This window comes from Natrix helvetica (genome assembly GCF_964273705.1).
Source record: "Natrix helvetica genome assembly, chromosome: 1".
In the NCBI taxonomy this organism is placed as follows: Eukaryota; Metazoa; Chordata; class Lepidosauria; order Squamata; family Natricidae; genus Natrix; species Natrix helvetica.
This window is the reverse complement of record NC_138548.1, coordinates 105279662-105299961: the sequence shown is the minus strand read 5'-3', so window position 1 is coordinate 105299961 and position 20300 is coordinate 105279662. Positions and strand designations below refer to the sequence as shown.

Here is a 20300-nt window from a genome sequence, read left to right as displayed (position 1 = left end):
TTCCAGAGTATCCTGAGGGCTGGGGAGGCCGTTTTGGGGAGGTCTGAAGAGTGCAAAAACTTTTTTTTTAATTTGCCTCTTCAAAATCTTGGTGTGTCTTATACTCCGGTGCATCTTATACTCCGAAAAATACGGGTATATTCCACCCAATTTTCATGTTCTCTCATTCAGTTGCTCTCATTTTTTATCTGATCTATGATCAATGGTCTGACGGGCATCATCTTGATAAGACTGTCTATTAGTAACTGCATTATCTATCAAACAACAATGGAGATGGGAGGATCAGTAGCAAATTTAACAATAACAAATACCAATTAACTAATTTCAGGCAAAACAAAGTAATTTATAGCAATTTTTCCAAATGATGCTACTTTTTGAATGTCGGATTTTAATTGCCTTCTAGGGAGTAGTATTCCATAAGGTTTGCAGAGCCAGTCATGAAACACAATTTAATTTTAATCAAATAACTATTTAAATGCAATTAATATGATTGCTCCCCAGCAGTGACGTGGTCAGGTGAGGCAAGTGAGGCACAGCCTCACCACTCTCATCATGAAAAGAAAAGAAAATGTAAAAGGAAAAAGCTGAGCTAGTTGCTGCCTCACTGTGGATGACTCTGCTTAACTGTTTAAAAAAACCTCTAAAAAAGTGCCCTCTACTATGAGGCAGGAGAACTGCATGCCTCATCTAGTCTGACTTTAGGCGTTTTATGATCACTCGAGCAGAGTTAAGCAAGGGTTAAAAGCCTAAAAATTCCTGACGTAGGTGAGGCACGCAGTTCTCCTGCCTCATAGTTGAGGGCACTTTTAAGAGGCTTTTTTTAACAGTTAAGCAAAGTCATCCACGGAAGCCAGGCAAAGAGCCATGCTGTAGCACACACACTTTCTCCCAGCCTCTTTCTTTTGGAAGGCTCGGATCGGCTCCCCTCCGGCTTCTCTGCCTCTCCTCTCACCCCAGCCTGCCAGCAGGAGGTAAGTGGGTGGGCTTTATTGCATTCCAGGCATTTCCCACCCAGACAGCAGGCTGCATTTGCAATGGTGGAGGTGTTTGGGAAGGCAGCAGGGGAATGCGGGGGATGGCAGAGGAGTTGCTTTCAAGCCACTGGAAGATATCCAATCCAACTTTTGTGTTTCTGTGTGTGTTTGTTTGAGAGTGAGTGAGAGAGGGAGGGGGGTCGGAGAGATAGTCCATTCCAACTTGTTTCTTTGTGTGTGTGTGTGTGTGTGTGTGTGTGTGTTTGAGAGAGGGGGAGGAAGGGAGAGAGGGAGGGAGGAGGGGAAGGGAGAAGAAAAAGAAAATGAAAACAGGAAACTTATTTTGCAAAGGATAAAAACAAATGCTGTCGTTTTAAATCGGAACTGAGCATGCCTGGCTGTGGAATTCTGGGAGTTGAAGTCCACAAGTCTAAAAATATTTGAAACCCACCACTGTGTCAGTGCCTCACCAGCCATAAACCTCACCGCACGTCACTGCTCCCCAGGATTGTCATTTAGGCAGGTCAAAGATTTATACTGAACTCATGCATATGTAAATTCCTCATAAGAATTTACAGGATTGCAGTTTCAAATTGATAGTTACACTATTTTAATACAGGCTCAGTACAGTAGAATAGTGGATATATGTGCCAATCTTCCCAACATACAAAATGTAAAATTTGAGTAGGGCATCAGATGATAGATAATCCGAATTACCCTAAAACAGCGATGGCGAACCTTTTTTGGCTCGCATGCCACAAGTGGGGGGAACGCAGGGGGGTCGTGTGCAGGCGTGCCGCACCTATAATGCAATGTGCGACGCCCCGGTGCACATGCACGCACAGGCGCTCCCCCCCTTTTTTACATGCTTTTTTCGCCCTCCCCAGGCTCCAGAGGCTTTATAGGAGCCTGGGGAGGGTGAAAAGAGCCTCCCCCACCCCCCCAGAGGCCCTCCGGAGGCTTCAGGGATCGTTCGGAGGCTTCCCTGAAGTCTTTGGAACGCTTAAAACGACCCTCCGAGCAAACCGGAAGTGACTTCCGGTTTGCTCGGAGGGTCGTTTTAAGTGTTCCAAAGGCTTCAGGGACTGTCCGGAGGCTTCCCTGATGCCTTCGGAGCGCTTAAAACGACCCTCCGAGCAAACCGGAAGTGACTTATCCAGATGGTCCCTGAAGCCTCTGGAGGGCCTCTGGGGGAACGGGGGAGGCTCTTTTCGCCCTCCCAAGGCTCCTATAAAGCCTTTGGAGCCTGGGGAGGGTAAAAAATGGCTTTTAAAAAGGTGAACTCAGCTGGCCAGTGCGCGCATGCGCTCTGGCCAGCTAACAGGGCAGCGCCTCACGTGCCCTGACAAATGGCTCCGTGTGCCACCTGTGGCACGCGTGCCATAGGTTCGCCATCACTGCCCTAAGAAGATCCAACAATGTAATATTTTAAGTGTAAAAAATATGTGGTAGACAAAATTCATTTAATGTTATTTTGACATCTGTCTTATTCCACATTTTTATTAATTAAAAATAGTTCAGATATGCCAACAGCATCTCATCAGGTCTAGCTCAGTAAATAAATATTTCCATGGAAACTAAGCACAGCATTAATCAAACAGACAATAACATCATAGCAACTTGATTCAGAAAGCAAATCTGCAAAGATCTTTACGGTTTATTTTTGAAAGAGAAACACTATTTTTACAAAAAGAACATATTATGTTAAACAAACTTTTCTTCATTACTCCAAACTGCTTATCACAAAATCCTTTTTACCCAGTATAAGAACTTTAAATTGATTTGAATGTTCTTATTGTGATCAGATAATAGGTTCATGTGTCTCACTCAAAGGGGAAAAAAAAACCTTCTGCACAATTTGTGGGAAATTTACCCAGATTTGGGAACCACTGACTTTCTGCCACACTTTTAAATATGAAAACTAAATATTTCAGGCAGAGAATCTAAAATGGCAGCTAAGAATGAGTTACTGTTGCCAAGATCTTATTTCTGTTATTCTAGATTAACTCAAAATTAAAACCTGATTTCCCAATTGTCCAAAAAGTTTACCACTTTGTCACTGTGATACCCCATTAATGTATTATTTTCCCTTCCTCATGCTCTTCAAAAGAATTTCTCATATATCACCTGTTTTTCATCTTTTGTGTTGAGACATCTTTACATCTGTTGTATAAATTGTCAAATTTCTCAAAATTGTTTTTCAAAGTAATTTTAATAAGTAAACTATTTTACTTTTTTTTGACTGCTACTTTTCTTGTGGTTCCTTGTTCCTCTAAATAATAGCAATAGCACTTACACATATACTGCTTTACAGTGCTTTAAAGCCCTCTCTAAGTGGTTTATAGAGTCAGCATATTAACCCCAACAATCTGTGTCCTCATTTTACCAATCTTGGAAAGATGGTAGGCAGAGTCAACTTTGAGCCTGATGAGATTTGAACTGCCAAATTACAGTCAGCCGGCAGTCAGCAAAATTAGCCTGCAGTACTGCACCACCGTGGCTCAATAAGCATTATTTAGATCATAAAGCTTATTTCCGAATGTTTAACTGTATGCTTCTGGCTATTCAAGTATTATTTCTTTATTCTAGATCGCTCATTCACGCTAAACTTTGACTAAAAAGCAATAAAGGATGAATTGGTAGAATTTATTCTAGTGATTAGAAAATAGCTTCTTGTCATTTCCCTCTTCCTGGTAAATGCTTACCACCATCTTACCCTAGGTTCAATAGAAGTATAGCTACTGTAATAGAGAGCCAATTTGGTCTAGTGGTTAAGGCACCAAGTTAGAAAACGGGAGACCACGAATTCAAGATCTGCCCTAGCCATGAAAGCCAGTTGGGTGATTTTTGGGGCAGTCATTCTCTCAGCTCAATTCACTTTACAGGGTTGCTGTTGTAGGAAAAATAGGAGGAGGAAGGGGTGTTGGATATGTTTCCAGCCTTGAATTATTTGTAACAACAATGCAACCAAAATATAAATGAATGCATAAATAATTAAATGAATAAATAAATAAGATGGAAGTAAGTGCATGCATGCCTGAGTACGTGCTTGCATGCAAACACACACACACACACACAGATAGAGATAGATAGATAGACAGACGGGAGAGAGAGAGAGAGAGAGAGAGAGAGAGAGAGAGAGAGAGAGAGAGAGAGAGAGAGAGAGAGAGAGCTTTGCTGCCTCGTTGTGGCAAGGGAGTGTTCCTGAGAGAGATGAGTGAAGACTGAAAATGTATACACAGAGTATATAATCTTTAGCAGGGTCACCATGGTATAAAGGTCATTCCAGCTCTCCAGCTAAAACCGGAAGGGCAGGACAGAAAAATGCTAGAGGTGGAAGCTCATGTTAGTGACAATTATTTTAATTGTCATTTTAATGACGCAGCAAAGCTCTGTGTGTGTGTGTGTGTGTGTGTGTGTGTGTTTCTGTGTGAATTTTGTTAGATGCCAACCTGGTCTTGAAGAATGGGGAACCACTCAATTGATTCGGGCCACCACTGACAAATACTCCCCCAAAATGAGGCATATTAACATCTTCCCTTGTTAGGAATTTATCAATGGAATGTTTCTATTTGAAAGACCTCACTTACAGATTCATCTGTCTTTAGTCATTTATGTAAATAACTTCTACTACAATACAAACATTAAAACACATGCCCCAAATTGCTGTTTAAGAGATAACATTGCTTAAATCCAGAAATTATGTGTAAAAATATTGTTAACTATTTGTCACTCGCTGCAGAAAGCAATCATATGTTTTATTTCAGCTATATTTGAAAATATGGTAGGTTTCCACAGTTATGAGCGGATGATAATTAAAACTGTCTTGACCAATAATAATGCTAAAACTAGTAACTTAAAGTAAAATAAAACTGCTAGGCTGTTAGGTACCATCAGTTACCCCGTAGGAAGGTTCCTTAAAGACACAGGGTGAGTGGAAGGGCCTCTCAGTAGCAGACATTTTTCCTTAGCCCAAAGCAATACACTGCCTTGCAGGAAAGATGCTTGAAGTTTTTTTTTTTTAAAAAAGAATATTTATTGGATTGTTTAAACAATTCTTTCCATTGTTTATAAGCCATTTTGAAATAATAAATTATTCTGAAAACTGGGATATAAATAATTGCATTAAAATAGTAACATATCCTTGATTAATTAACACATGCAATGTGTTATGTCCATACAGAAAAATGTAACCCTTAGAGCAGTATTGATGAACCTTTTCGGCACCGAGTGCACACACGTGGGGGAGCATCAGAAACTGGAACAGCAGTTCCCCGGTTCTTCTGGTTTTTGGCGTGCATATGAAAGCAAAGCCAAACTAGCCAGCATCCATGCATGTGCTGGAAACTGGAAAAGCAACAGGTGACAGCTAGCGTGCCCGGAGAGATGGCTCTGCGTGCCACTTCTGGCATGCGTGCCATAGTTTCGCCTTCATGGCCTTAGAGGCTCCTTCATACATTTTATGGCAATACAGAATATTTCCCAGCTACATCTAAAACTGCTTCAGCAATGTCAAAAATTCTCTTACGCATTTCTGTGGAAAGAGGTTTAATTTCAACCAAACTTTCTGCAAATTCCAATAAAATCTAATTATGTGGTGGAATTTAAAAGAAATTTGAGAGTAGCAAAAAGAAATGAGGAACAGTTAATAGTAAATTGTAGAGATGACTGAAGAAAGAACAAAGAATATGTGGAATGACAAGCATAAATAAAGCAAAAGAGCAAAAGAGACAGAAGTATATAATTCACATTCCATTCAAAACAATCACAAATAAGCATAGACTATTTGGGTTGCAGCAAAAGTTAACAGATACTATTTATTTACAATTCAATGTCAAGTGAACAAAATTTAACAGATTTGACTCAGTTTGCTTTTCCTGGTGTCCTCATTTAGCAACCACAATTGGGAGAGGCAACTCAGTTGTTCAATGAAGGGGTCGTGAAGTAAAACTGTGACTGCACTTATTATCTTACTTGAGACCTGTGAAGATTGTAAATGCGAGAATTGGTCTTCGGTGGCAAAGTTACTTTTAGTGGCTCTTTGAGGTATTAGAACAGAACAGAACAGAAAACAGAACAGAACAACTTTGGAGGTCTTCTAGTCCAACCCTCTGCTCAAGTAGGAAACCCTATACCATTTCAGACAAATGGTTGTCCAATCTCTTTTTTAAAACCTCCAGTGTTGGAGCACCCACAAATTCTGGAGGCAAGTTATTGCACTGATTAATTGTTCTAACTGTCAGGAAATTTATCCTTCAGTCTAGGTTGGTTCTCTGCATTATTAGTTTCCATCCATTGCTTCTTGTCCTACCTTCAGTGCTTTGGAGAATAACCCCCTCTTCTTTGTAGCAGCCCCTTAGATATTAGAATACTACTATCAGGTCACCTCTAGTCCTTCTTTTCATTAAACTAGACATGCCTAATACCTGCAACCGGTCTTCATATATTTTGGCCTCTAGTCCCCTAATCAACTTTGTTATTAGTCACTAAAAGGGCTACCTAGTTAAAAGGGATACCTAATATCCATTCAAAATCAAGATGATTTTCACTACAGACATTGTTCAAATTGCAATTTGCTCCTAAATATTTATTTTCTAAGCCGTTCCAATGAAGCCACGTCTTCAAAATGAGATTGCAATAATGACATCTGAAATCTGACCTTCCTTCATTACAGTCAAGTTCAACTGATTCCACTATCAAAAATAAAGGCATTATAAGGTAATTGCTGGGTAGAATGACGCAAAAAGTTTCCACGACAACAAGAACTGGAGTGTCTGCCTTGTACTTCCTCATCTCTTTGCTCTCAGACCAGGAGCCTGACAGTGCAGTCACTACATCCTGTTTCTCTTAAAAGATACAGAAATATAGAGGCTGCAACGTTTAACCCTTAACTAACCTTTGCATAGTTTCGAAAGCATCCTTCATACCAATATTTTGGTTTTTATGTTTCATTAACATAACAATTAAAAATTCATACATGCATATATTTCAAGAAGTGTATTTATACCCATCTAAACATGTACTTGGAAAAATGTATCCCAATGCAGAGAATATGAAAAAGAAATAATGTGTTTGCTTTTCTCTCAAAATTACTACGAATCAATAACATTGTTGTAATATTACAATATCACAACCTGTTTTATAGGGGGAAAAAATAATGTTTAAATTAGTGACTTTAAAAACAGTGGCTGATGGTTTAAAGCATTAACATGAAGCCAGGAATGATAAAGCACTATGAGTCCTTTAGCTAAAAACAACTGAGGTTCCCCCACCTCAAATTCTCCAATTGAGAAAGCTACCAGAGGAGACTTGAAAGAACATTTATGTCAGCCTTTACTCAAAGTTACATCCAAAGTTTCACAGAGACCTATTTAGCAGCTCCCGTATCTTCCCTAATATCAGTAAAAAAATTAGTATAAAACTTTACATTTTACAGTATTTCAGTTGAATTTATTGAGCCAAGTAGAAACTTAGAAAGAAAGAGAAAATGTAACTCTATTAGATCCCAGAGCAAAAACCCTAAGAGGTCAAACCACAAACTATTCTATCTTTGGAAGTCTCTATCAGCAGTAGCAGATTCTCTAAAATACAGTACCTGTGGTTTGCAGAGTTTCCCCCCCCCTACTTTTAGAAAACCTACAGCATTATATTTAATAGCTCACACAGGCAACCCATGACCCAAAATCTTTCCCTGAGCTCAATTACTGCACTTTTCACTGCCAGCCAGCTGTTAGCATCCAGCAATGTGTATTCCAGCAATTAATAGATGCACAGGAAAAAAACATTTTTAATAAGGATCACTGGGAAAGGAGGAATATCTGTATTTAACTTTGTCCTGCTCCTCTAGTGATACTCATCAAAATAATATAAACACCAGTTAGTTGCAAAAGGGTCAATCTGTTTCTCAAAACAAAACAAAAAAGCTCTTTTCTTGCCAATTATATTACATATCATTCAAAGGTGATCTCTCTCTAAAAATATAAAAGAGAGAAATAGAGGATTGGAGCAATGCAGTTTAAAAACTGTTAACAACTATTCTACTATCTTAGCTCATATGCTATATCTTTCAAATAACCATAGCAATTAGTTGCATTAAAAATGTTTCAGTTCCTAAGGAATGCATAACTATTGTTTTTTTTTTTTTGTTTGGTATCCAGATAGTCATTTTGGGAAGGTTTTTGTTTTGTTTTTTGAAAAATATTTTTTTAAATTAAGAACTACTTTAGGAAAGACTTGAAGGCACTATGCTAAAAACCAGGAGCTTGAGAGTTCTAGTCCTGCCTTAAGGTACACAATCAGCTGAGTGACATTGGGTCAGTCCCACAGACTTAGGAAGTAGACAATGGCAAACCACTTTGAAAAAAAATGTCAAGAAAATTGCAGGGACAAACAATTTTATGGTAGCTATCTTCTAAAAAAATTTTTTTTAAATTTGTGTCATGCCTTTATTATTTTTACAAATAACTTAAGGCCACAAACATATCCAACACACCGTCCTCCTTCTATTTTGCCCACAGCAACAATCTGTGAGGTGGTTTGGGCTGACAGAGTGACTGGCCCAAAGTCATCCAGCTGGCTTTCATGACTAAGGCGGAACTAGGAGTTCCACCTTGCCCTCATATATCCTCCCCCCAAGTCTCTCCAATCCCTCTTTATCCTTTCTCAGGCCAAGGCTTCCATTTGCCCCACCCACTTACCTCAAATCTACACTCACATTCATGCCAGGTCCTCACTGTAGCCCAACAGGCCTTCCTCAAACTGCACCTACCTTAGGCACTTGATAGAAGGAAAATCAGACCATTACATCTTTAACTTATCCTATGACCCCTTCCCCACTGTTTCTTGGTAAGGAAACCAGATGTAACCAGCTCGAAAGTCAGGGAAATTGAGCCTGAGTCCAAGGGAGAGAGCCAGTGGGGCAGTACTCAGTTTGGAACATGGTCCAAACAAGACTCCATGGAACAGCAGCAATCTCCTCATGGTAATCATACTATCAATCCAAAACTGTCAGCCCTGATTCGTGTCCTTTTAGGTCTTCTTCAGGGCACCTTCCAAAGTATCTCAATCCTAGGTAACAGCACTCCAGGGAACCAAAGCATGGGTCTAAATTACTTGACATGCCAATTACTTAGCTAGCAACCACTTATTTATCTTTGGAAGAGCTAAAATGTGATAAGGGCAAGACCACATAATTTTCCCTTTCAGTAAAAATCCTGCAGGATCCATAGCTACAAAGCCCTATGGATATTATATTCTAAAGTGCATGTTCAACTAAACCAGCGGTTCTCAAATAGTGGGGCGCGCCCCCCTGGGGGGGCGCGAGGCTCCGTAAAGGGGGACGCGAAGGCTCCCTTTCCATCTGGGTGCAACGGCGGCGGCGTGGGCGAGGCATAATATATCCCGCCTGGAAGTGGCAGCACTTCGGACTGTGGATTTTCATTGGAGCCGCAGGCTGCAGCTGTGCAAGAAGCCTGCTCGGGCGGGGGTGGGAGGGAGGGAAGCATGGCTGTCCCAGGCTTCCCTCCCTTCCCCCCCCCCAGCCCAAGCAGACTTTTTGCACAGCTCCAGCCCACGGCTCTGATGAGTCTCTGAGCAGTCCCCAGCGCTGCCACTTCAAGCCGGGATATATTCTGCCATGCCCTCGGCGGCGTCTTTATGCAGGTAGCTCGCCTCCCCGCCAGCAGCTCCACCGCCAGGATTCCGTCTGGAAGCGGAAGCGCAACAGCCGCTGTTGGGGAAGGGACAAAGGGGCGGCGGTCGCCCGATCTTGCCACCGCCACCCCTTCGCCCCTGGTAACGGCGACTGTTGTGCTGCTGCTTCCAGCTGGGATGCTGGAGGAGCTGCTGGCAGGGAGGGAGGGAAGAAAGGGAGGAGGGAGTAAGGATAGACAAGCAAGAGGGAAAGAGGAAAGAAGGCAAGCAGGCAGGAAGGAGGGAAGAATGGAACTGGAAGGGAGGCAGGGAAGGAGGGAGGGAGAAAGGAAGGATAGGAGGATAGGGAAAGAGGAAAGAAGGCAGGCAGGCAGGGGGAAAGAGGAAGGAGGGAACTGGAAGGGAGGCAGGAAGGAAGGGAAGGAGGAAGGGAGGGTGGAAGGAAGGATAGACAAGCAAGAGGGAAAGAGGAAAGAAGGCAAGCAGGCAGGAAGGAGGCAGAAGGAAGGAGGGAAGAATGGAACTGGAAGGGAGGCAGGGAAGGAGGGAGAAAGGAAGGATAGGAGGATAGGGAAAGAGGAAAGAAGGCAGGCAGGCAGGGGGAAAGAGGAAGGAGGGAACTGGAAGGGAGGCAGGAAGGAAGGGAAGGAGGAAGGGAGGGTGGAAGGAAGGATAGACAAGCAAGAGGGAAAGAGGAAAGAAGGCAAGCAGGCAGGAAGGAGGCAGAAGGAAGGAGGGAAGAATGGAACTGGAAGGGAGGCAGGGAAGGAGGGAGGGAGAAAGGAAGGATAGGAGGATAGGGAAAGAGGAAAGAAGGCAGGCAGGCAGGGGGAAAGAGGAAGGAGGGAACTGGAAGGGAGGCAGGAAGGAAGGGAAGGAGGAAGGGAGGGTGGAAGGAAGGAAGGATAGACAAGCAAGAGGGAAAGAGGAAAGAAGGCAAGCAGGCAGGAAGGAGGCAGAAGGAAGGAGGGAAGAATGGAACTGGAAGGGAGGCAGGGAAGGAGGGAGGGAGAAAGGAAGGATAGGAGGATAGGGAAAGAGGAAAGAAGGCAGGCAGGCAGGGGGAAAGAGGAAGGAGGGAACTGGAAGGGAGGCAGGAAGGAAGGGAAGGAGGAAGGGAGGGTGGAAGGAAGGATAGACAAGTAAGAGGGAAAGAGGAAAGAAAGCATGTGACTACGGTGGGAGACGAGGAAAGACCGGTGTGCTATGTTATGCAGAGGTGTACTTATAACAATTTTATAGACAAATTATACTATTTACAGTCGCGTGGGGGGGGGCGCGAAATGTTTTCTTCTTCCTAGGGGGGGCATGACAGAAAATAATTGAGAAGCACTGAACTAAACACAGAAGCTTCCTCATAACTGAGCATTGTAGTGAATGAGAAGCATGTGCTCCCACTTATGGAAAGGCTTCTATGCATGCTTATTGAATATGCTTACCACTCTCTTGCAAACCTTTGGTTCTATGTGCAAAAACCTGAATAAGCAGCAGCCAGAAATGCCCAATTTTCCCCTCCAAATAAGGATAGAAGCTTCTTCCTTATTTATTTAAATTATTGGCTTAAATGGGGAAAAAAACAACAGCAGAAACTTAAGAGGGGAAGATATGTTGCAAAGGAGGTTAAAAACAACTACAGAAAACATGGCAGTATAGAATAACTATAATCACTGAATATATTAATGCAGAATTTCTTTTGGACTGTTGAAGCTATTAATCCAGTGCTGTCTAAAACTACTTGTGCATTCGTGTCTACAGAGATTCTAAGGCATTTAGGTCATGGTTGTCCCAAAAGTGTTTTTTTTCCCAAAAGGCAATTGGGTTTTCTTGTTTTTCTTTTCTTCAAATGATTTGGAGTCATTTGCACTACTCAGGTGACCCTGAGATAAACCTTCAAATGGCCTCAATGACTCTCTAAAACAGTGTTTCTCAAACTTGGCGACTTTAAGTCCTGTGGACTTCAACTCCCAGAATTCCCCAGCCAGCTATGCTGGCTGGGGGATTCTGGGAGTTGAAGTCCACAGGACTTAAAGTCGCCAAGTTTGAGAAACACTGCTCTAAAAGAATGCAAATTACCCACTGTCTGTAAGGAATATAAAATCTTCCATTTCCATTTGCCCATCATCCGGTCAGAGCTGAAGAAGCTTCTTGGATTTTTCTTTCATTTTAAAAAATGAAAAAAAAAAAAAGGAAATTCCAATTGCCTCTTGAAAAAAAAAACACCTTTGGGACTATCTGTGCATTCCTTGCTGTCGGGATGAAACAATTGTTCTAATGATATATCATAATGACATTGTGTTGTCATTTTGCTCTCTATAGAAGACAAATAACTTGGTGCAAACTTTGCTATAATGCATTCTATTTTGACAAATTAATTTGTTGTAACATAGGGAGAAAGAGCAAATAAATCACAGTTCAAAGTTCATGGAATCAGGCTTAACATACTTGCTTCCTGAAATAATGCAGAATAAAATATGAAATAACTATTGTAATACAACAGCACATACGAAGTTACACAAAGTACTATATTTTCCAGACTATAAGATGCACTGGACTATAAGACCTAAATTTACAGGAGGAAAACAAGAAAAAAAGTTTTTGGCCTCTGCGCATTGTGTTTTTGCCCTTCCTGGTCCCCAGAAGCAATCTGCAGTGTTCCATACATCCCGTTTTCACCAAAAACGAGTTCGTTTTTGGGCTCCAAGCCCTCAGTGCATTGCATTCCCCCCAGGCCCCTAGAAGCACTCTGCAGTGCTCTGCACGGCCCGTTTTTTGGCTCCCAAGCCTTCCATGCATCGCTGTTTTGATATCCCAAGCCCACAGAAGCACTCTGCAGTGCTCTGCACAGCCCGTTTTTGATAAAAACATGCCTATTTTTGGCCTGCAGAGGGCTTCTGCAGAGGGCTTCTGGAGGCCTGGGAGGGGGAAAATGTGACACATGGAGGGCTTGGGAGTCCAAAAATGGGACACGCAGAGCTCTGCAGTGTACTTCTGGGGGCTGGGGAGGGTGAAAGCATGAAGGGTAGAGGGTTTGGAAAGCCAAAAATGCCTGTATTCAGTCTATAAGACACACCTAAATTTTCACCCACTTTTGGGGGGATAGGGGGGAAAGGTGGGTCTTATACTCTCAAAAATACAGTATGCAACATAGTAGCCATTTTTAAAAAGTAATGTAACATATTAAATTATTTATTAAATCTGTAATTTCTCCCCCCTTCCTGCCCCACATTTTCCTTCAATACCTAAAACTGCTTATCATAAAGTAGGTAAAACACAGGTCAAATACTTTTAAGTCACTTTAAATGTCCTTACTACAATTGAGTAATGGGCATGGTATCATTACTAAAAGAAAAAAATACTTTAGCCAATTTTGAGTAATTTAGCCAGGTTTGGGAAGCACTGATTTAAATGATATGCCAGTTCATTTCTACAGTGTTGCAATGTATTTTCTTTCTTCGGTAAAGAATACTATTGTATAAAATAGAATTATTTACACGAAATGTTTGGGTAAATGTGCGAGCTTTAAAAATTGATATTGTTAACCAAACAAATATCAATTTTTTACAGCTCGCACATTTACGCAAACCTTTTTCCCTAAGTTGTAAAAAAAATAATGCAACCAGACTTTCCAAAAACTCAATCTTTGGAATGAAGTATGTTGTGATGGTTTCTACTTTTTAAAATGCCCACACCCTGTAAAATAGAAAAAGCTAACCTACATGCCTATTATTCCTTACTTTCTGGATAATTAGTTAAAGAACAAAACTGATCCTAAGACATGTGTTTTTGTGGTGGAATCTGGCACTGAGTTGCAGGTGGAAAAGTGGTCTTCCCAAAGAGCTAAAAGGCAAACCAGCTTTGAGTCTTTGTGCAGAAAAAGGTCCAGGAGGGCTCTTCCCTAAACCTTCACAGAATAAATCTGATAGTTATGCAGATGTGCTTTAATCTGGCAAGATTCCTGTCTATGGGCAAAGAGCAACAATGAAACTACTGTGAGCAATTCATTGTGTCTTGGCTCCTTACTCCTGACAGTTTTGTTGCAATTATCTTCCTGGAATGTTTACATGGAATGCTAGTCTGCTCCAAAGAAGATGTTACCAAATTCAGATGAATGAATCAAGTGTTTAATAAAATCCCACTTGTGTAATTCTTACTTGAACGGTATTTTTAAATTTATGCCTTGGAAGATGCCTACCTTGAAATTTCAATTTAAAAGAATTTTGAATTACAGAATAATCCATAGTTTCGCAATAGTAGTCAATAGTTTCTAATGGTTTGAACCTAAATTTCACTACCATATTTTGTTGAATCATTTGAAATGATATATGCTACCCGTAAGATTCTTGGCTTTTTCAGACTATAATATGATTAATAAAGCTATAATGCAGATTATTGGAATTGATAATTCTTTTAACATTAGCTAATGAAATATTAATAAACAAAATTCTTGTTTCTACAGCTCATTCCTATTAGTATTATACAAAGCCTAAAAAGGAATGTTCAATCACAGTTCAAGCTTCATTTACTGGTACTATACGTTTGCAATAAAACAGTAGAAGTATAATTCACAAATAAAATGTACTTCCTGTTTTGCTGTGGCAGGTGTGACCTTAGAAAATGAACTATACTGGAGAAATATGCAAACAGATTTTATTTAAAATATGCATATCCTTCCCATTCATGTTCTTTTTTCCAATGCTTCCACCAGTTCCAAAAAAATAAGAAGTGAACTATTTCATTTTTTCAGGCATCATGAGTTTATCCAAAACTATTCTTAATATACTGCCTCACATATGTAATCTCATGTAAATGACAAATACTTTCACTGAGAACAGTGTCTATTAGAGCACTCAAAATGTCCTATTTGTTTCACTCATGGTTGTGTATAGCACATCTTTTTCCAGCTTGGATTATTTGATCTGTGTTTTAATGATGTATCATTGTCTAATTTTCAAAAAAATAAATCTCAAGTTACAAAGATGTGCTAAATAATGACCTAATCAACTTTTTTTGTATTTCCTCAGAACTTTCCTGAATTAAAGGATATCTATTGTTTTATATTTTTCTAAAATATTTAAATGTTTTCATATAAAATCCAAATTGTTTTAAGAATATACATTTCTTATTCTATATTAATCAAAACTCAGTATTTAAAAAAACAAAATGTTTGGAAATGTTAGTGCCACATTAAATATTAACCTTAGCATTTATAACATTAAATAGTAAATTAATCTTTATTTTAAATAGTAAATTAATCTAAATTAATACCGTACTAATCTGTAATGGCGGCTTCTACAGTATAAGGAAAGGATAACTTTTTAAAAGAAAAGTTGACAATTGATACATTACCAGTCATGAATTTATTTGCCAATATTCATGTTAATATTTTAAAACAAAATAATAAAAAGTTAATATTAATTAAAGTTCACTGAGGGCAATGATCTAATCTTAAGTGATTAGTTTCAAGGGTATCTATTGTTTGCAGTCATTGCATATTTATAAGCTTATGTATTTAAGAAAATTAGTAGTAAACTACTTTATAAAAGGCTACTAGAAAACATATTGTTCCTTAGAAGGAATAGTTGCGACAGTATTTTGTACCTTGTAACTATTTTCCTTCCATCTTATATAAATACAAAGCAAATTATTTCAGTTGTAATACATTTAACAAAGAATTTACTATATAATATACAACTTCATATTTAAAAGTTCAGGGAAGAAGATACTTGAGAATGAACGGTCGAATCATATGTACAGAATAAACTCAATTTTCCTTAGAACTTACACATATGTAGAGATGCACATAAGTGCAATCTTATTGTACAAATTAATTTTTAAAAAGATGATGGTACATGATAAACCCAAATCATCCAAAACTGCAGAGAAGCTTTCTTTATTTGCTAATAGATTTTATATCGTAAGTTTTTCAAATTATGGAATCTTTCATAATGAAGTCAATTAGCTATGAGGCTTTTCTAGCAACTGACAACGTTCACTTCAGATGGTTGTAATGTAATATTATAATTTTAATCTTTTCAGTGTAAGAAAAGAGAAATTTTTGCTCACTTATAATCTTTTCTAAATACAATTACTGGGTACAATTTGAAAGCAATACTACTTATGAGATTTTTTTAGAAATGTTTTCTAGTTTTTCCACAGTTGGTACACCTTTCTCACTGTTCTGTCCCTAGGCTTTTATCTTTCTTGCCATTTCCAATAATATGAAACCTTTATCTGTCTCCTGTTTGTCAAAACAAAATTGACCGTGTTTGTCACACTGCTGAGTACTTGTGAATAGTTCCAAGAACCTATTAGAGAACAAACTTTATATGACTGTTCCTCCTCCTTTTCTCAGCCTATTTTGGAATGATAAAAGTAATGCTGAATTAGTTTCAAAGCATTCAACAACTCAGTGTTAACCTAGTTTGTATTCTTGTTGAGAATCCATAGCCCGCATTTTGAAAATTTATACTAAGTTGGCCCTGAGCAATAAAAGCTATCAGATGGGGCATAGTTACAAAGTCCTTTAAAAGTTTAGTTTGGCTTAGAGCGTGCAGTTGTTTTGCAAATTATCAACTAAAGTAACGCAACATGAAGTAATTCTCTATGCAGCCTCCCAATATCAGTGTACAATACCCAGATTGTATTTTTGCAACAGGCTATAAGGTGTCTATTCCTGGAGGATATAGGTTTTGAGTCAAGTGAGTTACATTCCGTTTTGGAGACTGCACAGTCTTGACCAAATTACACAGGTACAATTTCCATAAGCACTGGCTGGAAAAGGAACGCCACACCGCCTAACAGGAAAAGAGAGTTCTGCATTAGAGTTGCAGGATGCTCTTGCAGAAAGCATCCCCCAGGCTGTAGCTGTGCCTAAGGTCTTTTCTTGGCAGAGTCAGGCTTACCTGTTCTTTGGAAATGCAAGGCAACGAAGGTCTCCTGGACGTTTTCCAGCCGCCACGGTAAGCGGCAGAAGTCTCTCCCAAGGACACGCAACTGGATCTTCTCTTGGGTCGGGTGACAGGAACTTTGTGCTCGGCACTGCCAGGCAACTTCGGATGCGATCCCTGGAGGTGCTGCTGTAAACCCCGACCCAAAGGGGAGCGGGAAGAGAAAACGCAGCGCTCTCCTCTCAGCAGCGCCCACAAGCATCCCGCCGTCCCGGCGAAGCAGGACAGCAGCGGTCTAAGAGGAGGAGGCAGGGACCCCAGGCTGGTGAGAGAGACCAGCCACACGAGGCTGGAGAAAACCAAAACCAGGAGGCTGCTGCGGAGTTTGAGGCCGCGCTGCCAAAGGGTCAGTCCGGCCACAGCGCCAAGCGCCGCCAACCACCGCCCCGCCAGCATCTGCAATTCGGCTGGAGGAAGGTGAGGGGCGCCTTCCTGGGCTTCAGCCTGGCGGGACAGCAGGAGCCACTGCAGTGTCACCAAATCCCCCGCGTAGCAACAAACCGGCAACACCAGGAGCCACCGGGGGCCGCCGGGCTCCTCCCGGGCCAGGTAGCAGGTGAAGAAGAAGAAGGCACAGGCGAGGCTGAAGAGCGGACTCAGGCACCGGCACAGTCCCAGCGGCGCCCACAGCCCGGTTGCTTCGGGGCTGCTGGCAGCTGCGCCCGCTTTCCTTTGGCGGTTTCCCCAGAGCAAGGCGCACGGCAGGAGCGCCAAGGTAGCCGCCGCACCACCCAGACCCCAGACCAGAGTCCGGCGAGGGGCGGCTGGGAGAAGCGCCCGAAGGTCCAGCAAGAGGCTACTCCGGGCCAGAGGAGCCGCCGCGCATCCCTTCGCGTAGTAGCCGTTCCGCAGATGGGGCTCTGTAGAGCCGCGAGCCGGAGGCTGCTGGCTTAGAAGTTTGTTGAGCCCGCTGGGCAAAGAAGCGGAGGCAGAGGTTTCTTTCTCGTCCCTCATGCTGGTCGAGCGGGAAAAGCTGTAGGAGGAGGAGGAGGGAAGGAGAAGAAGAAGCAGCAGCCGGGCTCGGTCAGTTTCTCCTACCTCCTCGACCCTGCCTTCTTCATCTTTGCCCAAGAGAAGGGAAAGCCGTGGAAAGCCAGCAATAAGGGTAAGCTTCGCTCCTGAAGCGCAAACGGCGGCGGGAGCGCAGAGTCCAGACTCGGAGCATGGTGGGCGGGAAAAGACAGGAGGGAGGGAAAAGGAAGATAGAAAGGGGTAAAAAGTATCCCTTTCCCCCTCTCGCCTCGCTCTCGGAGAGAACGCGCTGCCGCTTCCCAGAGTTCCAGGGCAGCAAGGTCCGCACGCGCTCTTTCCAAGGCACGCCCTCCTGTGACGGCACGAATGGAGGAGCTGGCTTCTGCTTTCTCTCCCTCTCCTCCTGCCCGCCGACCGCCCTGCAGGGCGCACGTCATAAAGTACGGAGGAGGAGGAGGAGGAGGAGGAGAAAGTGTGTGTTTGTGTGTGTCCCCCCCCAATTGATAGGGGAGGAGCGGCTCCGTAAGGCTGATGAGAAATACGGTACTGTGGATTCTAACGAGTTTTGCGGAAGTTTAATCCTTGTGAGGGCAGGAATGCAGTCTTAAGGCGCGGGTTGGCCCTTTCTAAGGCTCTCGCGAAGCGTCAGCTAGCTTGGCTTTAAACCACCCGCCTCTGGCTTTCGCTTCCGATTCCCGCCCTTTCCTCTGATTCTTGGGAATTTGCACGAATTCTCCACCACCCCTTTCCAACTTGAGCTAAGCTAGGCTTATCTTGATGCTGAATTCAAATCAAACGTGACAGATCAAAGATATACGGTAATATCCTCAACTTCCCAATTGAGGCCAAAATTTATGTTGCCAAGTGAAGAATTTGTTAGGTGAGTTTTGCTCCATTTTATGACTTTTCTTGCTAAGTGGATCAAAGTCACTGGTTTCCCCATTGATTTTGCTTGTCAGAAAATTGCAAAAGGTGATCACATGACCCTGGGACACTGCAACTGTCATAAATGTGAATCAGTTGTCAAGCATCCGAAAGTAAATCATGTGACCATGGGGATGCTGCAACGGTCATAAGTTTGAACAACGGTCATGGGTCACTTTTTTCAGTACTGTTGTAACTTTGAACAGTCACTAAGTGAACTGCTGTAAGTCGAGGAGCACCTGTATTAAATGAAATTAAACAACATAGTGTTTGCCACTTTGATCCTGCAAGATTGGCACACTCCGAATTTCTTGGATTAGACCACATTATCTATTTGCACCCTGGAAGTATGCCTTCTCTGTGGCAGCATCTGCCCTCGAATAAACTCCACCACTCATATCCATTCTGTTGTTTGGAAGGCTTTTCACCCAGGCTTTCACCCAGGAGAAAATGAGATCCCACACTTTTCATTTTTGATCTTTATTATTGATTTTATTGTAATTTCTTTCATTGTAGTGAGCCACCCATTGAGAACTGGGCAGCATACAAATGTAATTAATTACTAGATAGTCGGTAACCTGGCTTATTATTTCAGAAATGAAACTATTTCCAGGTTCCTAGATGTTTTCAACAATGGCAGAACTTCTTAATGAACTGGTAAATTTCTTTAAAATTCAGGGAGATATTCATGAATGTTATCTGCCTTAAAAAAATAGCCCATTTTGAACTGTTCGGTACAATCAATCAGTAGTTGACCACAGACCATATTTTATTATATTTTCATTATGTCATAACATGTTTTCTAAAATTTGCCTAATTTTAATTCCATGGGACTTCACTCATGGGGTTCTGGATTTTGGACCCAAGTTAGTCCATTTGAAGTATCTTGGTTGAAAAGGTTTTGTCCAGTTAAAGTAACCGATATGACAGCTTTAATAGTATACAAAGCAACCTATAAATGCAGATGCGGTGGCTCTGTGGCTAAGATGCTGAGCTTGTCAATCAGAAAGGTCGGCAGTTTGGCGGTTCGAATTCCTAGTGCCGTGTAATGGGGTGAGCTCCTGCTACTTGCTCCAGCTTCTGCCAACCTAGCAGTTTGAAGCATGTAAAAATGCAAGTAGAAAAATAGGAACCACCTTTGGTGGGAAGGTAATAGTGTTCCGTGCACCTTCAACATTTAGTCATGCTGGCCACATCTTCAGACAGCGCTGGCTCTTTGGTTTTTAAATGGAGATGAACACTGCCCCCTAAAGTTGGAAATGACTAGCACATTTGTGCAAGGGGGAATCTTTACCTTTTAAATCATAGTTTGGCTCTGAAGAAAGCCTCCCTCAACTTGGAGAAGCTCAGCATTATAGATAACTTGCAGGTTGTCAGTGGTATTTCACTATTTAGGTTCTGGTATTTTGGGAAAGGGTACTAGCTTGGGTACAATCCTCAATGTCACCTAGCCTTTTGTCTTTTTTGCCTGGTCAAGGTCAGAAGCTAAGAGTGAATCTGTGGCCAGCCCATAGCCCCTGAGTTTCTGTTCCACTGTGATTATCATGGTGATGGGTCTTATCCAAAAATAATAGCCTAATCATGCCATTGGGAAAGACTCTAATCTTAAACCAACATATCAAGACTAAATGCCATGCTGTTGCTATTAATTTGGTCAATCCCATCTCAAGCCTGAACTACCTAGAGATTTCCCTTGGGGCCACAGTATGCAGTTGACTGCATTTTTTAATATAAGGTGCTACCTGATCTTTGTATAAAGGTTGAGTGAGAATTTTGACCTCAAATAATTTTAAGGCTGCTGCTATTAGTTTGTTAATAATATAAAATTAAT

The 20300-nt window shown here is 41.5% G+C and overlaps 1 protein-coding gene across 3 annotated transcripts in view; it reads right to left on the bottom strand.

Moving 5' to 3' along the window:
• PDE3B (phosphodiesterase 3B) overlaps window positions 1-17940 on the bottom strand; it is a 55894-nt gene extending 37954 nt beyond the window's left edge. For all 3 annotated transcript variants that reach the window (XM_081938317.1, XM_081938315.1, XM_081938316.1), the window contains exon 1: window positions 16529-17940. In XM_081938317.1, the coding sequence (XP_081794443.1) occupies window positions 16529-17527 (999 nt within the window). In that variant the 5' untranslated portion in view covers window positions 17528-17940. The remainder of the gene's footprint in view (window positions 1-16528) is intronic.
• Window positions 17941-20300: the final 2360 nt, after the last annotated feature.